This window comes from Anoplopoma fimbria, chromosome 13, assembly GCF_027596085.1.
Source record: "Anoplopoma fimbria isolate UVic2021 breed Golden Eagle Sablefish chromosome 13, Afim_UVic_2022, whole genome shotgun sequence".
Classification (NCBI taxonomy): Eukaryota; Metazoa; Chordata; class Actinopteri; order Perciformes; family Anoplopomatidae; genus Anoplopoma; species Anoplopoma fimbria.
This window is the reverse complement of record NC_072461.1, coordinates 26,936,690-26,958,933: the sequence shown is the minus strand read 5'-3', so window position 1 is coordinate 26,958,933 and position 22,244 is coordinate 26,936,690. Positions and strand designations below refer to the sequence as shown.

The 22,244-nt window shown below is 36.4% G+C and overlaps 2 protein-coding genes across 2 annotated transcripts; both read right to left on the bottom strand.

Annotated features, from left to right (window-relative positions):
• Positions 1-2,638: 2,638 nt before the first annotated feature.
• LOC129100683 (palmitoyltransferase ZDHHC12-B-like) lies at positions 2,639-11,112 on the bottom strand. Its single transcript, XM_054610123.1, has 5 exons — positions 10,972-11,112; positions 9,074-9,207; positions 8,514-8,594; positions 7,809-7,975; positions 2,639-5,830 (listed from the first exon to the last, which is right to left on the bottom strand). The coding sequence occupies exons 1-5, from the start codon at positions 11,066-11,068 to the stop codon at positions 5,515-5,517; spliced, it is 795 nt and encodes a 264-aa protein (XP_054466098.1). The 5' UTR covers positions 11,069-11,112; the 3' UTR covers positions 2,639-5,514.
• A 2,331-nt stretch (positions 11,113-13,443) lies between these two features.
• Positions 13,444-21,609, bottom strand: slc25a25a (solute carrier family 25 member 25a). The gene is made up of 10 exons (XM_054610370.1): positions 21,342-21,609; positions 19,095-19,221; positions 18,879-18,966; positions 18,678-18,789; positions 17,109-17,267; positions 16,238-16,390; positions 16,030-16,137; positions 15,748-15,915; positions 15,489-15,639; positions 13,444-14,894 (listed from the first exon to the last, which is right to left on the bottom strand). Exons 1-10 carry the CDS (start codon positions 21,501-21,503, stop codon positions 14,710-14,712), a joined length of 1,413 nt encoding a protein of 470 aa, XP_054466345.1. The 5' UTR covers positions 21,504-21,609; the 3' UTR covers positions 13,444-14,709.
• Between the last annotated feature and the right edge of the window lie 635 nt (positions 21,610-22,244).

The following is a 22,244-nucleotide window of genomic DNA, read 5'->3' as shown; positions in this document are numbered from 1 at the left end:
TGAGTAAAAGTACTTATTTCTTTCCACCACTAAATAAAGTTTTCCCTCCCTGGTCTTGGAAGCAAACCAACTAAACAAACACTTTGAGTATTTCTGCAGCTCAGCCATTTTAAAGCAGGACTCTTTATAAGATCCAATGGCTGATTTCTGCTGACTGTTCTCACCGAACCAATCGATCAGCCAATCGTCGATCGAACAAACCAGGCAGCATCGTTCTTTTTTTTTGTTTTTAACAGAGCAAAAGAAAGTGATTATAACCCTTTATATTCTCCGTGGAGAGTCGAGCTTTGTTGTCACTGTTCCAGCAGTAATACAACTCACCTGCTCCTGCTATTAAGAATTCATTTATGAGATCTGGTCAGGTGAAATGTTGTACAGATACAGGATGCTTGAAGAGTTTATATCAATATTTCCACATATTTATTCCTCTTTAGAGTTTAATTTTGATACTCCATTATTGAATAACTAAATCTTAAATTACAGTAGCCATGCAGTACATTTAGAAAATATCTGATAAAGTATTTATTGTTAAGAGTGTCAAGAGAGGTGTCAATTTACTGTCATGTTTTACCTTAAAGTTTAAGAAACATCCTGGCTTTCAGTCAGTATTGATGTCAAAATATCAGCCACTTTTCCTCTTGCTTCACTACATAACTTTGCAATTTTTGCACCTGATACACCCAGTAGTAAATACATCCACTGCCTGGACTCTGTAGGAGTCTGCAAGATGCCTTATGTTGCCTCATAAATGTATTTAATTCATGATTGTCATGCCTCTCCGAAGGTTAATGCATACTGTAATGCTGACTTGTATTCACTTGCAGTGCAGTGCAACAGCAGTTTTGGTTGCCTCAGTTTTTGGTGAATCAGTTGTGACTTTTACATAATTATGTGACGCAGTAAGAGGAAATGTCTAATGGATCATGAGGACATCGAATCGCATTGGAAAACTTCAAGGGTACAAACAACACTGACTGAAAGACATCTCATGGAAAATTTCATAAAACAGACAAAAGATTCAAATGAATCGCCTAAAAATACCTCTGAAAGTCTCGTAAAAAATGATTAGCTTCTCCAAATTTACATTTATTTCAGAGCTTTGAACTGTTTATATATATTTTGGCCACTCTCTGTAAAAGATAAAGTAGATTTATCAGTATTAGCACTTTCGTCCGTCAATAGGCAAAATGTAAAACACTGTAGGCCGAAATATCACCCTTCTTTAAATACAAAATCCACGTCGTTTTAACATTTTTGGCCTAAACCATAGCTTTCATGTTAGATAAAAGTTACTTAACTAATGCTTAATGCTAAACCATAGCAGTTAGCATTAGTCATGTTGGATAAAAGTTAGGCTACATAACTAATGCTAACTGCTTCTTAAACCATAGCATTTAGCATTCGTCAAATCACATTTACGTGGCTAATGCTCACTGCTACTAGTTATATGGTAATCATGTTTATCATTTCAACTATGATAAATGTAGCTAAAATTCTATTTTTTTGCTTCAAGACAACATTGTAGAAACATTTAATAAACATCACATAAAGACGTAAAATTGTTAAATAACCGTTAGTTAGTTGAATAATCGGGATTCGCTAAACTCAAACTCAATCTCACGTATACGAAGTAAAGTTATCGGTTCTTGGGGACAAACAGATTATCTATAAATGTACTGAATATATTTTTAAAGTTAAAACATTATGGCCATTTGTTATAAACATAAATCTAGTCGTAGCCTCTTCAAGCATCCTGAGTGTTGGAGACATTCAGCTTGCTTTGTGGCCTTTGCCTATTATATATTCATTTACAATATATATTTATTCTTAGGTACAGTTTTAGCTGCCGTTTCTATGCATCACTGTGACAGGCTTCGCCCACTGCCTTGACCAAACAAATGAAACAAGAAGCTAACCCAATTTCTGGGTCCAAGCCTTTCTTTTTTTTTTTAAAGCATTGTAAATGTTTAATGTATTTGTCGAGTGCTTCCCTCGTAGAGCAAAGACGCATTCACATATCAGCCTCCACCTGGCCAACAGATTTTTTCCATTTCAACAGTAGAAGTGCATGGCAGCGTGGTGAACTTGTGCACTAGAAACCCTGTAAATGCTAGATATATATTAAAAAGAAAAGCCATAGAGAATATAATATAGCCATAATAGTGAGAAAAATATCAGTATTTTGTAATTAGCAAATCATATTCTGTGATACTGAAGCTCTCATGATGTCAGTGCAATATAAGAAGAGGAAGAAGAGGAGCAGCAGGGACGAAAGATGTTCAAGTGCACCCAAGAAATCCCAAATATTTCCCTTCAGCTCGGTTTTAGACTTAGATAAATGATTTTAAAGAGCAGCTTAACACCAAATCCACTTTTAACAGTTAGTAAATGATATGTACAGTCATTTTTTTCATACTAATAATTTGATTTAGTCTCTGTATTTAATGTTCACAGCAGTTCTTTGTCGTTTTTTTCCCGAGAAATAGTAAGTAAATCCCCTACCTAGAAGGAAATAAATCTGTGACATTTCCTTGTACTTTAGCTCCCAAGGCAATGTCATGTCAACTCGCGGAAGTTTTGGAAACGACATACTGTCTCAGGCAGTCATCAAGGATTCCTTGTACTGTAGTCATGCGTGTATTTCTTGTTTGGAGATGGAATTTGGAAAGAGATGAGAGATTGTGCCACAGAAAGTAGGTTAGGTGCAATTACACAAACTTGAAACACAAGCGTTTTGGCCTCCAGTGTAACCAATTACACTAATGAAGACTAAGACAGAAAAAAACCCAGTAGGGAAGTGTTTAAATACGACAAAAGAAAGAGTGAGCACACAACAAATTTGAGAGCTAGCGATTAATTAAAACAACTTTGTTAGAAAAGAGGTTGCTTAAATGTTTAAACAACTCATTTTTCAATTAATGGATCACGGTTTTGTTGTCATTTATGCACAAAATACACAGAAAGAGAAATGATTTGTCAAGACCATAGACTGTATATAAGAAGTGAACGTAGTCATGGTGACATCACCCATTGGTTTGCAATTTGGCCGTCGCCATCTTGGCTTTTTTGCATCAAATGAACAGGAAGTCACTTTATTTATATGTCTCTGGTGTCGACCTGTCAATCAGTGTGTAGCCCCGCCCTAAAGCATCCCCTGCTTTCTGGTCTGTTTGACTCTAAATGGAGCATCATTTACTAAATGAACATTATGCTGTATTGAAGAAGACTTGAAACTAGAGATTGAGACCATAAACTCATGTTTACAATGTTTACTGAGGGAATAAATCAAGAGAGAAGTAGAGTCATTTTCTCATAGACTTCTATACAACCAGAGGAGTCGCCCCCTGATGGACACTAGAGAGAATGCAGCTTTAAGACACTTACGCATTGGTTCCACTCGGCCTTGTAAAGAGCTGATTTGCCTTTTTTTTAAAAGTTTTAACAGGGTGTTAAGTTGCTCTTTAAACAAATAGGAAGTCTGTCCTGAAACTTAAAAGGGTAAAAAAGGACCAGTATGCTCTCCTGAAGTGTCCCTGAGCAAGACACTGAACCCTCCACCTGCTTTGGTGAAGGTTATATGAATAAAATGTAGCAGCCGGCATTGATTTAGCTGCTGAATATTACATGTTACTTGTTTGTCAGTACTGTATTTATGTATGTTTGTATGTTTGTATGTGTGTAAAGTATCCTGAGGAGGAATGTTAGTCTGTACAGAAGAACTCTATAAAAACATGCATATCATCAGTGTTTTAATGTACTCTTGTTGTCAATAAATACAAACAGAACAAATACAGTAATATAAAAAGTTTGTAAATTCATTGTTATCTTGAATCTAAATTAAAAAAAAAAAATGTAATTGTAAAAAATACAAATAAACCAAAAGGCACAAGACATAAAGGCCATTAGTGTTATTAATGTGAAGGTCACCACTCTCATGCGGCAACAACAGAAAAACATTTACAGAAGAGAAAGTGGTGACCAGACCTGAGAGGAAAAGATGGATGGGTTTTCTTCTTTCTTTCAACAAAACTGCCTAAAATACAGTTTTTTAAAAATAAATTGCATTTCTGCGATCGAGGACTTAAATACCACCTCATAACTGTTCGGTCTTAATGCCTTGAGTTTACAAAATCCAGTGATGTTCAAGACACACTGCAGTCAGAAAAGGGTCTCTAGTTACTAAAAATGTGTTAGCTAAAAAAGAAGTGTGGTTTTATGAGGTTCTTCTCCATATTCAGTGTTTTACTACAGTAGATGGAGTTTAGAGAAACAGACAGGACACTTCACATATTTTACATATTTTAGACACCTAAAAAAATCTATATCAGTTTAAGTGTACGCTATATTTAGAAATCTTCAAAGCCAGCAGACTCCATTGACAAAAACAATCATTTTACCTCTCAGAATAAAGGAGTTGCTGGTCCAACGCTGCCTCGGTTGGTTAGTTGGTTTGTGTTTTTGTGACCCTTGAGTATCCGAACTAACCTTTTAAAACACCAAAGTCTCACAATAACACAAACAAACGAGGAGATCGAGGAAGCGGTAGACTAACAACTGTGTTCTCTTTGTGGTAAAATCACTGTTTTTGTCAATGGAGTCTGGTGTCTTTGAAGAGCGCATAGATAACGTCTCAGTTCCCGTCAGAAAGGTCTGTCTGAAAGCAAAATAAAAAGGTAAAAATATTCTATATTCTAATATTGATTCGTTTAGGTGTCTAAGATAAAGTATGGTTAAGTACCTCATACAACCCCAATTTAAAAAATACTAACCGTCCCTTTAAGTAAATATTCAGTAACTATCTGCAAATACTGAAGGAAGGAAATCACCAGTGGTGGAAGAATTTCTCAGATCATTTACTTAAATAAAAGTAGTGTATAAATACTGTTACAGGTAATTGTATTAGTGGATATTCAGAGCAGTAATATAGCATCGAGCAACTATTAGCTGTGATAAATACGTAATGACTCTCACTTTTGGAGACATGGTGAGCATAAACTTGGCTTAACTGGGCAGCAGAGTTTATAAATATGTTTCATATTTGTAGGTGTATTGAATAGAAACGGCAGCGCTTATGTTAATTGTTTATATAAGAAAACAAAACTATAAATTAATGTTTTTTTCGTCTGACCGATGCATCAACTTCAAAAAAAGACTCGCGATTTGGGGACAGCCCTAAACTAAAGTCATTAAAGTTCATCCTCTGAGGAACATGAACGTCTGCGATCCATCCTGTTTCTGTCAGGATCAAAGTAGGGGAACGACTTAAAAAACTGTGCAGCAAAGCAAAGTATCTGTATCAAAAATCAGGTGCAAATTTAAGTAAATTAGCAAACCAGTTTAAATGCAGGTAATAAGTTAAGTTTTTTATACTGTGTGTCAACTTTTGCAGGTACTTTTTGGTCCAGTTGCAAATATAGATCCAAAAGGAACCATAAGAATAATTTAAATCTCCTCTATTGAGGTTAAACAATGTTCTGCTGTCCCTGAACGTAGCGTGGCGTCTGGTTCTGATGTTCAGACAGAATTGGGGGTGTTCCTGTCGTACGTCTGCTCCCACATCACCGTCCTGCAGACGCAGAAGAAATCCCACAGGTTGCAGAGGACGCCGCGGTCGAACGGGTTCTGCTCGTCGCCGCAGTTCTTCAGGTAGGAGATCCGGTGACGCGACATGAACTCCCAGGTGGTGCAGTTGACGGAGACCAGGTAGAGGTGGATGCCCAGCAGCAGCAACACCACCGCGGAGAAGACGCCGACCACGGCCAGCGCCGCCAGCAGGAACCCGTTGGCTCTGAACCACAACTCCCAGGAGACACTGGAGGAGATGCCAGACCTGGAAGGAAGTGTTTGGACAAATATTAGCAAGAACCCAGATCATACTAAATGTTTGTTGCTGTGTAGATTTAACACTTATCTAAACATTCATTCATTATCATTTAGATCATATTTAGGGACATTACGTCTGCCAATCCAAGCAAAAACAGCAGGATTTGTTCGTGGTGTATTGTCAGAAATGAGTCATTCTGATTCATATTCATTCTTAGCACTTACTATAATAATTCAAATATTCTTAATATCACAAAAAGACAGAGCATGCCAAAAGTCTGGCAGGTGGAAATAATCTCATTAGTTGTGTTAAACATCAGCGAGCGAAGCCAAGAGAGACAGATCTTCTGGTTTAGACACGATTAGACTGAAGATGCATTAAAAAAAACACGGAAGCAAACGCATTGAAGACAAAGTGAACATTAGCAAGTCATCTTTAGTTAGCTGGTTAGCATAACTAACCTTTAAATTAGCTGCACTTGACCAGTTTATGATTACATTAAAGTCCTGCTGCTGAATATTTCCAAATCATGTCCCCTCACCTCAACATCTGAAGAAACTTATTATATATTTATTTCTTGTATCTTTTACCTCGCACCTCTCAGAACATGTCTACCAGTTCTGATATGGTTTCATTTGAATAACTTATTAGTAAAAAAGTACAATAATATAGTAATTTGTGAGAAAGAAAGAGGGCAAAGACTAGAGGAAGTCTGATCTCTTTGAGAAGTTACAAATGGTTTTGTTTTCTTCTTTTGTTTCCTCCTCCTGTTACTCATCTTGTGACTCTGTAGGAGTCCCACTGGACCATGACTGTGACTCATTATATGACCACATTAGTGAGTCTTACTTGACTCAGCTGCCGCTCCCCTGTGTTGACCTCTCTTCACTGGCTTCCACATATGACTCTTTTAAATCACATGTTGTAAGACACTAATGCTGTTATCCCTTTTTTACATCTGGAACCTTTTCAACCCTCAAATCTTCTCCAGGTCTTTGAGATTTCCTCTCCTGTTCTGCTGTCTAGACTGAAACACAAGACGGATCAAGCCTTTCCTGTTGTAGCCCCTAAACTCTGGATCTGTGTTGCAGATTTCTGGAGGATATAGTGGGGATATTATACCTAAATTGATTTTAAAGGCAGGATGAGTAGGGTTTGTCAGTTGCCGTTTGTAAACACAGCATCCCATTGAAAGCCAATCACAGATTCCCTCTAGCTCTGGATCGAGGTCTCTCTGCTTGGCGTTTCACTCGTTATATATTTTCTTTTTCTCTGTTTTTTGTAGCCCTAACACCATTCCTCTTGGATGCCTTTTTTAACTATGTGGCACCTGGTCGCTACATATTTTTTGAGGTTGACGCCCAGAAACATCCAAAACACAGAAAAAATTTAAAATACTGCCGGAGGAAGAGGAATTCTTTTTTGTACGAGTCTGTGCATTGATTTTAAGAAAAATCCTACTCATTGTACCTTTAACTAGTATATATTTTAACTGGAGTTTCTTTTAGTATATTTGGATTCCCATCAGCTTTCACTGTAGTTGTGACCAAAGAGTCCCTTCTTTGCCATTCATGTCCCTCCATTTACTTCATTTGCACCTAAAAATGATCTCTTGCTCTATTCACTGAGCTTTAATCAAATCACTGAGTTAATTATCAAATATACATCATGCTTCACAGCAGTTCAAGCCCTTCAACTATAAAAAACCTGCTGGATCGAGTTCTAAAATCACTTAAACTTTGAAATCTTTCTTTAGCAACACATGAAGGCGCCTGTTTATAAAATGTAAACAGAGATGAATCATTCAAACTCTAATGTGTTTCCTAATCAGCCTGATGTTAAATATAAATACAGAACAGAGTGCACTGTCACCATGTGATCATTTCTCACTGAGTCATAGTTAGGAGGAAAACTGAGGCTGCACCTATCCCACCAGATAAGGACATTTATCTTAAAGACTACAGGCGGCGTTGAGAAGACGTACAGAGCGATGTGAAGCGCCCACAGCAGAGCGAGCAGCTGCACCAGCAGGTAGACGATGAACCAGCGGTGGTTCCTCTCTCCCACGCAGTTCTCGATCCACGGGCAGTGGTGGTCGAAGCGGCGGACGCAGCGCTTACACGTCTGACAGTGCTTCGCTCTCATTGGCTGCTGCTTGAAAAAAAAAAGGGGAAAAGAGAGAAATAGAGGTTTAAAGTTAAACTTTCCAGAACGGAGCAGTGGATATAATGGATATAGGCAATATGTCAAAATAAATGATTGGTTTTTCTCCTTTGCAGCCTGACTGAATGTTCCACCATATTAAACATGTTTTCTGATAGAAATATTGCCAAAGTTTCATTATTACTACAAAAATAAATGAATAAAACCCCTAAATAAATACAAACACATCAGGAAAAATAGAACACAGGATGCTGTAGTTGACATACAGTACCAGTCAAAAGTTTGGACACACCTTCTCATTCAACTACTTTGAAGAATGTAAAATATAAAACATATTCTGGTTTGTTGAGCATTTGTTTGTTTACCACATAATTCCATATGTGTTCCTTCATAGTTTGGATGTCTTCAATATTAATCTACAATGTAGAAAAAAATAAAATAAAGAAATAAAGAAAAAACATTGAATGAGAAGGTGTGTCCAAACGTTTGACTGGTACTGTAGTTTGAGTTGGCAGCAGCTGGTTACCTGCAGCAGGCAGTATCCACAGCGCCGCAGCCGAGGGGTCGGAGACTGAGGAATCATCGACTCCATTTCCTCATTTGAACCCTGAACGCAACACAGATTGATGTGGGTCACACGTGAACACACACACACAGATGAAACAGTGTCCCTAACCTAAATGATTATTCATGTTACTACACGTTTGAGTGTGTTTACTAAAAGTACCTTGTACTGACACATTTCTGTAGTACAGTATTTGTTTCTGGATTAACTCCTCCCTACTAGGCAGCTAAGTAAGCAAAGAAAATCAACTTCCACATACTTTAATGCATGTAAAAGGGTGACAAGATGTTCTATTGTGGTGAATATCTTTATCAAAGTTTCATTATTATTGTTTCGCCAAGTCATTGAAAGCTCAAAATGTTTTTTTCTGACGGTTGAAATCTCCAGCATTTGCGGCCTGGGATTCATCTGCTGAACAGTAACCACTGTAGTGCAATAAACAGAAATACACATTTATCTTTCATGACATAATGTGTCCCCTTAGTTTATGAGATGTGTGGTTTCGTTTAAGTTATTCTCACCTTAACAGTGTCAGTGAGAACGAAGCCGGGGTCCATTAAGGAAACAGCAAAGTATAAGAGCACCGACATCATGACCAGGAGGAAGAACAGAACCGGCAGCAGCAGCTCTCCTCGCTCCTCACACTTACGCAAATCTGCAAACACACAGTTCACAAAATAGAGTTTAAAATATAACAAAAAACAAACAACAGAACCATGTGCTGTCTCATAAATAATGGTATTAAAGGGGTCCGCCACCGATTTTAGTACTTTGGTTGTGAAAAAAGTTAGTAATGTCTTCTGTGGTTTTGAAAATTTTTGTCTGAGAATAACCCAGATGTCATCTAATTAAGGATGCTTTTACTTTATGGAAAAAAGTAAGATCCAGTGTTTTACTTGACCACATTTCATACAAAAATATTGTACTTTTTTATGCACCACATTTAGATATAGATAGATATTCCTTTATTGATCCCCATGGGGGAAATACGGATGTTGCAGCAGCTCAAGTACAGAGAAACAGATTAAGATAATAAATAAAACATATTATACAATAAAATAAAATAAAAAATAAAATGTACAGTATCTACATGTGTATTTACATGTGTGCAATGTGTTTTATTAATTTATCTGACAGATTTAGTTTTTTCCTATCTTATCTTCAAAGAATTTCTGCACACAAAACATACAAATAGCTTCTAAAATATAATGTATTTGGTATAAATTAAGCAACCAAACAGCTAATACAAGTGACAGAAAATGAATAGGTAAATACTTAGCTAATAGTTGATTTTATGCAATAAAGACAAACATGTTTGTTTGTAGCTCACAAATGTAAATTTTAACTCCTTTTCCTTTTAATTTTTTACATTTAAATTATTTTAAATAATGTCCTGCATTGAGTATTTTTTACTTTAAATACTTTAAGTACATTTTCCTGATTATACTTACATACTAGTAACATTATAACATTTCAACACAGGACCTTTACTCCTACAAGAGTGTTTTTACAATGCTGTATTAATACTTAAGATAAGATAAGATAAGATAAGATAATAAGATAAGATAATCCTTTATTAGTCCTGCAGCAGCATAGGTATAGTGCAAACAAAACACAAGATATTCTTATAAATAAGCAATAAAAACAGTAAAAAAATCCACAATAACTGAAATATTATATATACAGACAGATAAATATTATAAATATTATTGCACAAGTAAATAATCTGAATATATTTAAATGCTGAAATAAATGCTGAAATAAATGCTGAAATAAATAAATAAAAGAATATATAAATAAATAAAATACATTTAGAAACGCAGGTTTGTTTGATAAGTATTGATTGTAAGTAAATTAAAGTAACTTAAGTAAGGAATAGAAGTATAAAGTATTATGACTTAAATTAATAAATGCATAGATAAATGTATAAATACAGAAATGAATAAATAAATGCATTAATAAATGCTGAAATAAATAAATAAATACAGAAATATTTAAATGCTGAAATGAATAAATAAAAGGATATATAAATAAATAAAATACATTTAGAAACCCAGGACTTTAACTCCTACAAGGGTGTTTTTGCAGTGCTGTATTAATACTTAAGATAAGATAAGATAAGATAAGATAAGATAAGATAATCCTTTATTAATCCTGCAGCAGCATAGGTATAGTGCAAACAAAACACAAGATATTCTTATAAATAAGCAATAAAAACAGTAATAAATCCACAATAACTGAAATATTATATATACAGACAGATAAATATTATAAATATTATTGCACAAGTAAATAATCTGAATACTTTCTCCACCATGTGTTGCAACAATCAATACATTTCAACCATCATTTGGCACATTAACATCCATTATAACCACATATACTGGTCTGCTGGTTGTCCCAGTTTAAATGGCCTCACCTGTGTTGTGCAGGAACAGAATGAGGGTTATGACCCAGGTGAGCAGGGTGTGAGTGGCCCGGACCAGGAACCCGGTCCGAAACATGTTCTGCACCATCCTAGGAGTCCTTCACTGCAGCCTCTCCTCCACCATGCTTCCTCATGGAGGCGCTTCCTTGTTTTGGTACGGGAGCCTCCGCAGGTCAAAAGAGGCGAACTGCGCGCAGAAAAAGTCGAACGCGTTATTATAGTGGTTCTCCTTGATGTTATATAAGATCCATAATGGAGGATTAAAGCTGCTTTTATAATAAGTAAATAGCAGAAATAAATGCTGAAATAAATAGAGAAATATTTAAATGCTGAAATAAATGCTGAAATAAATACAGAAATATTTAAATGCATTAATAAATGCTGAAATAAATACAGAAATATTTAAATGCATTAATAAATGCTGAAATAAATACAGAAATATTTAAATGCTTAAATAAATGCTGAAATAAATGCTGAAATAAATGCTGAAATAAATGCTGAAATAAATACAGAAATATTTAAATGCATTAATAAATGCATTAATGAATACAGAAATATTTAAATGCATTAATAAATGCTGAAATAAATACAGAAATATTTAAATGCATTAATAAATGCATTAATAAATGCATTAATAAATGCATTAATAAATACAGAAATATTTAAATGAAATTAAATACATTTAGAAACGCAGTATTGATTGTTAGTAAATTAAAGTAACTTAAGTAAGGAATATAAGTATAAAGTATTATGACTTAAGTATAAATAAATAAATGCTTATATAAATGTAAAAATAAATCAAGGAATACATTAATAAATGCATGAATAAATGTATAAAAACAGAAATGAATAAATAAATTCATTAATAAATGCTGAAATAAATGCAGAAATATTTAAATGCTGAAATAAATAAATAAAAAATATATAAATAAATAAAATACATTTAGAAACGCAGGCTCATTTGATAAGTAGTGATTGTTAGTAAATTAAAGTAACTTAAGAAGTGGAATAGAAGTATAAAGTTGCATCAAATGGAAATACTCAAGTACAAGTGTATGGAGGACAGATTATGACTTAAGTATGAATAAATAAATGCTTATATAAATGTAAAAATAAATCAAGGAATAAATGAATAAATGCATAAATAAATGAATAAATACAGAAATGAATAAATAAATGCATTAATAAATGCATTAATAAATACAGAAATATTTAAATGCTGAAATAAATGCTGGAATAAATAAATAAAAGAATATATAAATAAATAAAATACATTTAGAAACCCAGGTTCATTTGATAAGTATTGATTGTTAGTACAGTACCAGTCAAAAGTGTGGACACACCTTCTCATTCAACTACTTTGAAGAATGTAAAATATAAAACATATTCTGGTTTGTTGAGCATTTGTTTGTTTACCACATAATTCCATATGTGTTCCTTCATAGTTTGGATGTCTTCAATATTAATCTACAATGTAGAAAAAAAATAAAAATAAAGAAAAACCATTGAATGAGAAGGTGTGTCCAAACCTTTGACTGGTACTGTAAATAAACGTATCAATAAATAAAATATATAAATAAATAAATAAATGCTGAAATGAATTAATAAAAGTTGAATCCTAAATGGGACATAAATAAATATATTACTACATTTTTGTTCACCTTCATTCATTTATTTCTGTATTTATTTAAGCATTTAATTATTATTTTACTTATTTATTTCTGTATTCAAACATTTATTTAAGCATTTATGTATTTATTCCTGTATTTATTTATGCATTTATTTATTTATACTTATGTAATTTTTCATCCTCCATACAAGTGCCTCATATTTGTACTTAAGTTAATGCACTTAGTTACTTTCCACCACTGCTGTAAACTCATGTTATATAACAACACTGTTAACTACTTATAGTCTAATCCACCCTGTTAAAGTATCAGCTGTTTTCCGTTTCGCATTAATGCTACATATAATCTCCACAATGTAATAGTGCTCATATGTAATAAATGTAATGCAATATTGAGACATATCTCTACTAAATTGTTTTGTCAGTGATACACAACTAAACCACAGATTAAGACATTTTGTTAATTGCAGTAGATATTTTTCTCCAGATAATTATCATTTTAAGCAAAGAATTTTAAGACTAAAGGGTCTGTTGCAGTTCATTTAATTTTTTTTAACAGTTTTAATGTAATAAAGTAGTACTGTGAAAAAAAATAATTAGTAAACCTATTATGCAACTCCTACATCCTCCTCTGCATTGTGTGTATATATATATATATATATATATAAATTAATATAGAGTTAAAAGGTAATAAAACTATGTTGTTTATTGCTGCTGTCTTTCCATGCAGACAGTGACATTGTGATAATAATCTGCTACAGAATCACAAAACTCTTACATCTACTTCATTCTGTACAAAGAAGAAGACATCAGAGACTCATTATAACAAGAATTTGCATTTATTTGCATGAAAATGGTCCATTAAAACAAGGCTAAAAGTCATTCTTTACAAAAGAATTAAATCTGAATACCTGGATTGATCTGACATTCATTCGGAGGCCCTTCCAGCATTAATTAAAGTGCATCAAGTCGCTCATATTTTTTTTCAAAGTATAAATGTTGTGAAAGGAAAACTGTGTGCTATTCTGTGAATTGACCAAACATTTGCCCTTAAACCTGAGGTGAACATTTAAGACATTTATACCTTTAGAAAAAATGGGCAAAGAACATCTAGACACATTAACAGACAGAATCTGAAGCTGTTCGCACAAACAAACAAAACGTTATTTTTCAGTCTTTCAAACAGAGCAACAGTGACTTAATTAAATACAAACTCCAAACTTGTTTTCAACAATTCACCAGACAACTTCATGTAGTGTTTCATCGCCACGTCTTAAGGCTGTTGTCTGGTGGTCGTTTCCCCAACCTGAATACAAGAACTGCATTTTTTTTTTATCAAATCGCACATTTGGCTCTTCAGACGGGAAACAAGTATTGAACCTCCTCTCTCTCTCTCTCTCTCTCTAACAATACAAATAAATACAGGACGGATGGAAATAAATACACAGAAAATCCTCCCATCCATTCATTCATTCAGGTCAGGGGTTCAGAGAGATCAAACTCACGTGTGCAAAATCCTCTCGTTTAGGAACACAATCACTTCTTCTTACAGGCAGAACTGATTTTAATTAAACTTCTCAAAAAGAGTGTATTAATGCTATATCTGCCGTGTAAAAAAGTACTCTGTATGAATAAGTTTTTAGTGGAGTTGCGCAACACGATTGCTGGTGATGCATCGAAAAAAACGGACTCTACGAAGCTCACGAAGTCAAACCAGCATGAAACAAAAACGTTTGCTCAGGCACCAAATCTGAGAATGACAGGAAGAGCATAAACACTTGGTCCTCTATTTTTAAATCACTCTCATCCCTCATGTTCTGTTGTTTCGGCTCTCAACATAACTTATAAAACATAAATAGCAGCAGTCACAACCTGAGCTCACAGAGTTCATATCCTCCACCTTGGCCTTTCCAGCGTCCTTTCTCGTGTTTCGTCAGCTGACATTCACAGAATGAGATCGCTCCACGAACCCCCAGAGGGGCCCCTTTAGGTCCCTGGGATTCCCTAGCATGAGCCCTGAGAGGGAGGGGGGGTCGGGAGGGAGGGAGAGTGTGAAGGGGGTGAAGGGTCACTTGTCACATTGAAGCTTTGAAGCTTTGGTTTCAGCGTGATTTCACTCCCAGATGCGTCTTCAGGTGCTCGTACACCACGTAGCTGATGCTGACGGCGGGGATGACTTTGAGGAAGTTTGGGGCCAGGCCTCTGTAGAGCCCCGTCGGGCCCTCGGTCTGCAGGATCTGCCTGAAGAGGCCGGACATCGTCACCTGCTGGCTGCCCCCAATCGCAGCTGTAAAGATAAAAAAAATGTTGCATTTAGATGCAAGAAATACGAGTGTGACAAAACAAATGTGAGAGATTAGGAGCTTCCTTGTTTCTCCTAACTTGAAAGATTGAAAGAATATCTATTATTTGATATCGTTTGTCATTTTCAGCTTTTTAGGCTCATGGTTTTAAAATAAATGTTTATATTTTAGGGTTACGAAACAATAAGTTGACATCATAAAATGTCAGTCACAATGTACTCTGGGTTTTATTGCACATTTTGTATTGTTTTCTGTTATTTCAGCAAATAATTAATCACTTAAATCTATATATAGTTGGCAGATTAATCCCCCCAACTAAACTTAACGTTCTACTTGTTTTATTGCAATCTCTTTGTTAAATATTATCAGGTCAATATTGGCCAACACAATGACTCAATCATGTCTCATGTGGTATGAACGTCCCTCCTTCACCACAGAAACATAAAAGCAGGCGTTGTCCTTTAAAGAGCGGTTTCTTCCTTAACAACCTTTTAACCCCATTTCAAATGTAAGAGCCAAGACATCAGAAGTATTAAGACACTTAATGCCTGCGCCACAGTGCAGTGTTTCAGGCTCACCTTGTGCTTGCATGCGGGTTCGGACCAGAGCCAGAGGATAACTGGCGAGCTGACCGCAGGTGCTGGACACGGTGCCGCAGGCCAGCAGGACGAGCACGCCCGGGTCGGAGCTGTTGGTGCCGTAATGCAGCAGGTAGTGGTTCTTCAGAGTCTGAGGAGGGGAAAGCACAGGATGAGCAAATTATCTCAAATAACGTGTATTTGGTGGTTTCATTTCGGATACCATTAAAAGCTGAAGAATGCAAAGTTCACTGCTCACCTCGTACACCGCCAGGTCGATGCCCGCGTAGGGGATGATGCCCAACATGTTTGGGACGTAGCCTTTATAAAACGCTCCCAGTCCTTCTCTCCTGAAGATCTGCTTCGCACAGTCGGCGATACCGGAGAACTGACCGGTCGTCCTCAGAGCGAGACGGGTTTTCAGGACCTGGGGACAGAAAAATCTCAGTTACATTTAAATCTTGAGAACGCCTAAATAAAAAAAGTTTAATGAGGCCTTTTTATTTATTGTAAGAGCAGATGTAGTTCAGCTGATAATCACCTCCATGGGGTAGATTGTGCTCTGGGCGATCACTCCGGCCAGAGATCCCGCAACAAATCGCTCCGCGATGCTCAGAGTCGCCTTTTCGCTGCCAATTAATAGTTTAATCTGGAGAAAACCAATTAAGAGAGAGAATACATTAATACACAAAACTAAAAAGAGACATAAATTAAAAACATTTGAGCTACAGTGAGAGTCATCGTCATACCTGCTCATACGCCATGAACTTGAGGGCCGACTCGGGGGCGATTTTGATGATGTTCACGCCGTTTCCTCGCCACAACGACCTCATGCCGCCCTCTTTGACCATCTGCATCATCCCGGTCATGATGCACATGTTGTTGGTTCTGGTTCCATAAACCTGGAGGACGAAAAAAGAGGATAATCAGATATAATTCATATAACATTTACTTGATTTTTTACTGGCTGGTGAAATAATGAAGATAGTTGTGAAACCAGGCCAAGAGTCAAGATTCGACCCTTGACCCCCCCCAAAAACCAGGCCAATTAGGTAAATTAAATAACCTATTTCACTCATCGATTTGGGCTCAAAGTCAACATTCCACGTCACCACTGACGCGCATCGGGGCATTGACACAGATCCTGAATCTGCAGTTAGACCTTCATCCTATTGATGACGGTGAAGTAGAGGGTGTGTTCAGTCATTGGTTGACAGTTAATCAGCTCCTGGACTCTGCCCGCCCCCCCCCTCCCTACTATTGTACACCGTCTGTTAAACATCAACTTCTTTATGGCTCTTAGGTAACTCTGTATTGAGCAATTGCTTTCAAGTTTCTCCTTGATTGAGCCACCAGCAGTTATGAAAGAAGCTTGATTGGGGCATCAAGGAGAAAGTAACATTTACCGATTCAAAATCATATTTTTAGTGTTAAAATCTCATGATTCAACGTAAGAATTGGGTCTGTTTCAGCTCGATGCACCTGACATGACAGCTGACATCTGGGTCAAATCCCCCACAAGCTGATGACAATGCTCTACTGTAAGATAAGAGTTCCCACAACTTCCCCAAGCTGTCCACTTCCCGTAGAGAAGTAAAACCTGTGATTTGGTCGTCTTACCTGCATCATGACTTTGAGACGATCCAGTGGAGCGGTGCAGGTTCTTGAAACAGCTCCGGCTCCTCCACCGGCGACCAGGTGCCTCCATAACATCCCGGTCTGCTTCTCCTCTACGGTGAACTCATCAGGCACCATCAGGTTCTCACCCACATCGAATATCTGCCAAGAAGAGAAAGAGGGAAAACATTAATTATTGGGCAAAGAGTATATCTTGAAAAAAGCCTCCAAGAAACCCCCAATAAACATTTTATGGAAGTTTGAAGAACATTTGTAGCTGTTCTTTCAAAAGACAACAGAATAGAGGAGGCCGAAGTCATGTGAACAACTTCTATCAGATGTTTTAATAGAACTCATCTTTCTTTTGTTTTTATGAATGTGACTCCACCATCACCTGCTTCTTTCACTGAGAGCTCCTATTCTGAACCAGTTTTAAACATTCCCAGGTAGCACTTATAAACTGTTCTGAACATTGTTGGCAGCACATGTGAAGTGCTCAACCAGCGTGACGGTCACTGAACACCTGCCGGTTTGTGTTTTCAAAGAAAGCGCAGGTGGCGGTAAAGATTTAACAGATTTCTGTGGACACACTGTACTTCCTTTGAAATCTGAGTCACAATTTAATGAGGCTCCAAAGGCAAAAAGGGCAAAGTCTGTAAGGGGACAAAGGGATCTCGGTCAAGACTAGAACGCAGACATGAATCTGTCTAAACCTTCAGCTTTGGTCCCAATTAAACCAGATTATCCTTTTTATTTTAGTGGCAGACATTCACAATTAAATCTTGACCAAAAGGGCAGCATAAGTTTGTCCCACTGAGCTAAATATCTTGCAGGGACAATCTGACCCTGCTTTGGGCATTGAACCCGTGGTTGCACAGCACATTAAACATTTCATTCTGTGCAAACTGAAATGACTCCTGCAGCTAATGTTTCATCAGTATTTTGGCTGCGTGCCACTTGGCCTCCCGGGACGGGTAACTCCGGCTCTATTCTTAGCTCTGGTTCTGCTCATCAGAGTCTCCTCTGTGCAAAGTCGAGCCCCCTGGACAGCCGTGAAGTAAAACATGAGAGATCACACCGTCCAGCGCTACATCACTCAAGTCTCTCCGCCTGCTGTGAATGCTCTCTTTTACATAACAGCTAGACAACTCCCGCCGACATAATCCCCGTGGAATTGGACCGGTTCCTTTCATAGCTTAATGGAGGCTTAATTGCTGACGCACGACTTGTGCTGCTTGAATCTTCCAGAGAATTTGCTCATGAAGGTGTGACACAATCTGTACTTTGATTAGTTCCAGTCTAGGTGATAACATTATTGGATAACCTGATTAAGCAGTTATCTGTATGTGAAAATAGGACAACGGAAAATGTATGCAACACCATCATATGATAGAAACAGTGGGATTTTTCTAGTTCTTTCCACATTAATTTTGTCACAAGAAGTCTAATGATTCATCTCTTCCCTGTTTTGGTTCTGAAAGTGAAAGAGCACCATTGTTCAGGCTCAGCTGTCTCTACATCTGTTCCCTTTTGGTCAGAAGTTGTGGTTTCGGTGCAGACGTCTGAACTAACCGTGGAGTGCTTCCAGTAGAGGATGATCTCAGGAATGTTCTCCGTCTTCTCCACCAGGGGGTAGTTGCTCCAGTCGTTACTGCTGATCGTTATCATTCCATTCTTATCCATGCTTTAAAAAGGAGATAAAAACAAAAGTTAGATATTGAGCCCCTTAATCAAACCTAGATAGCAGTGGATTAAATGGATGAATGAATTTACCTCTCAAGGGCTTTCTCCGCATGCTGTGGGGAAATGTGCACACCGAGGTCCTGGAGAGACTGCATGAACTCCTTAGGATCAACGTGGCCTTAAAAAGGAAACAAAGAAAAGTTGTAAGAAAAAAGTATTTTGCACTGTAGGTGAACTACTGACAAAGTGAAAGATGAAACCAGTCAAGCACTAACACATCTGCAACGAAACCTCAGGCTTTCATACCTGCATTCTTCCTGTTCAGGCTTTTCACAACAAGTTTCAGGTCCTTCTCATAGTCTTGTAGATAATGAACAAACTCTTCAAAGTCCAGCTCTCCATCTGAGTTTTTTTCTTCCCTTTCGAAGGTTTTCTGCAAGGAAAGAATACACAGGAAATTAGATATGTTGCAATTTATAGGACAGAGTAGTTGATAAAGTCGAGTTTGACAAAGAATTCCATTTAATGTTTGCAAAGAAGTGTGATCAACACATCCTTGAAATAGTTTCAGGGAACACCACAGCAGCAGATGACATCTTGCAGAGGTATGCAGAAGAGCCGCCTGTCCTGACAGATACATTATTTGACATTCAGGTTGTGGAACAGGTACATTTAGTTCCTGCAGTCCTGACTACGTCTGGAGGTTTAAAAAAGTGAACCGGCTCGTGTTTCATGACCCCACTGGACAGCATTATGACCCACGGGCTGAGCTGAAATGCTCTTGGTGGTTTTGAATGACTGGGATGACGTCCATTTCTCAGGAACATGTGATGGGAGGGTGATTAGCTCAACCTCAACTGCAGGACGACCTGTTTTAATCCAGTCAAAGCTCAAAACTCGTGAGCTAAAACAAGATGAGGACACCGGCTGTCCTCCGACCTGCTGTCCAGAGCTGATAGCTGATACCCGATCCAGCTGACCACCGTGCAGGCATATGACCCTGACACTGTAATGATAATCTGCATGACATTCTGCTGTTCCCTGCACAAATGTGACTTTAATAAGTATAAGGGGAATGGCAAGTGACAAATTCGTATAATTGCTATTCCTTTATACATTTGCACGATAAGTCCTTGTTTGTGTTTTTGTTCTGCCCGTTTGAAATGAGAGAAAGACACAAGTGGCAGTCGACTTTGCTGATTCTCTCACCAATAGAGATAATGTTTACTTTATATTCCTGCATTGTTCATCAGTTAATGAACTAAAAATGTGAACCTCAGCTTAAGTGCAAGAACAGAATCTTCCGAGGGGTCAGCAATAGGACAGTGTCCAATTGATATGCAGATGGACCTGAGTCACAACCCCGGGCAACATTCCAGCACAAAACTCAAGGTTCAGTTCAACGGTTATTATCTTCAATTTGTAACTTAAAAAATGCTAAAGCAGAAGAAGAAAATTTGTATTTATATATATATATATATATATATATATATATATATATATATATAAAAAAAATGTGTGCTATACATTTTTACCTTAATCCTTTATTCGTTTTTGCCTTTTAGTGCCTTTGCTAAACTGATTTTATAGCAAATTATTATTTTCTTTTGTGTCTTTTTTGCCTGTGTTCAGCACATTGGGCTACAGCAGCCAATATATTAAAAGTGCTAAACAAATAAAGGTTGATAGAAGTAAAACAAGAACCTAAAGACGTGGTAGTCAAAATATATACAAACACATTACAATAGTTATTGAATAAACATCATTTTACAAATATGCAGCACAGAATTGCAATTAATTTACAGTTCCAGTAATTTTACAAATGTATAATATCGATACTAAATAATATAAATTAAAAACGAAATGGTATAAAATCGATACTAAATAGTATAAAATAAATACTAAATATAAAATAGATTCTAAATAATACTAATATAAAATAAATACAAAATAATATAAAATAGATACTAAATATAAAATAGATACTAAAAAATACAAAATAATATAAAATAAATACCAAATAATATAAAATAGATACTAAATAATATAAAATAAATACAAAATAGATACTAAATATAAAATAAATACAAAATTATAAAAATAAATACTAAATATAAAATAGATACAAAAAAATACAAAATAAAATAGATACAAAATAATATAAAATAAATACTAAATAAATACTAAATAATATAAAATAAATACTAAATAATATAAATTTGTGCATTTTATGCCATTTTGCAATTTTTAATTATCAAAGATACTCCAGCATTATTAACTATTAAAACACATATTGTTTAAAGTATATAGTGTCTGAAGGCAGCAGCACTGACAGCAGCTCACTGGTAGCATTAGCATTAGCATTAGCACACATAGCTCTTTAGGGTGGGTTTGCGGCCTGGTCGTAAAGGCTTTTCGCTAGCTGCTAGCCACATGCTAACCTTCCCCCCAGAAACACGACTTAGCGCTCAAAGTAGCCCGGTTTAACACGCAGTATCTGTCTGGTAACGTCAGACGGACTGTGTGGAAACGTATTCAGTGGGTTTCACTCACTTTTCGCCACCTTTGGTAGGCGGAGAACTCCTGGGACGGCAGGAACACGCTCAGCTGCTCGAACAGCGATTTCAGCTCCGACGGAAGCCCGTTGGACTCAAAGTATTTCACTTCAACCGGGTCTGCGTTGGACACGGGGACGTAAAGACACAAACCGAGCATTTCTGGCACGTTAATTGTTAAAAGGAATCTATAAATATATAAATAAACAGCACTCCGATGTGCTTTCTCTGCGGGGTGATACTGAAATGCCGGTTCGCGGAGAAACGCCGGCTTCTAAAGAACGCCATGAAGTCCTTCCCCCTTCCGGGAATAGCTCCGTAGTCTCACCTGATTGGCTGTCGCGCCGGTAGCGTTGACGTCATTTTACTACTGGCCAATCGCTGAGGCCGCCCATTGATAGGATCGGCTTGGCCCCGCCCATACATTATTTGGTCCCGCCTTCTTCCGGTGTAAAGGAAGGAGGGAATGGTAAACCAATCATGGCCCTCCTTTCATCCGGCGTGTGAGAAATGGACCAATCCCGTATTCTGTTTCATTTAAACTGGAGAAGAGGCGCACACAGGGGCTGCTTGGCGGTTCAAGTGCATGGTGGTCAATTACAGTACTGATCACAATATATATTTATTTATTTATATATTTATTTATTTATATATATGTATATATATATTTATTTGTATATATGTATATATATATTTATTTATATATATGTATATATATATTTATTTGTATATATGTATATATATATTTATTTGTATATATGTATATATATATATTTATATATATTATATGTATATATATTTATTTATATATATGTATATATATATTTATTTATATATATATATATATATTTATTTATATATATATGTGTATATATATATTTATTTATATATATGTATACAT

Coding starts and splice junctions, on each gene's coding strand:
- LOC129100683 (XM_054610123.1), bottom strand. CDS start 11,068: ATGGTGCAGAACATGTTTCGGACCGGGTTCCTGGTCCGGGCCACTCAC. Junction 7,976..8,513: donor GTGGATACTGCCTGCTGCAG/GTAACCAGCTGC, acceptor TTTTTCAAGCAG/CAGCCAATGAGAGCGAAGCA. Junction 5,831..7,808: donor TGGGCGCTTCACATCGCTCT/GTACGTCTTCTC, acceptor ACTTCCTTCCAG/GTCTGGCATCTCCTCCAGTG.
- slc25a25a (XM_054610370.1), bottom strand. CDS start 21,503: ATGCTCGGTTTGTGTCTTTACGTCCCCGTGTCCAACGCAGACCCGGTT. Junction 18,790..18,878: donor GCGGAGAAAGCCCTTGAGAG/GTAAATTCATTC, acceptor TCCTTTTTAAAG/CATGGATAAGAATGGAATGA. Junction 17,268..18,677: donor TCTACTGGAAGCACTCCACG/GTTAGTTCAGAC, acceptor TCTTCTTGGCAG/ATATTCGATGTGGGTGAGAA.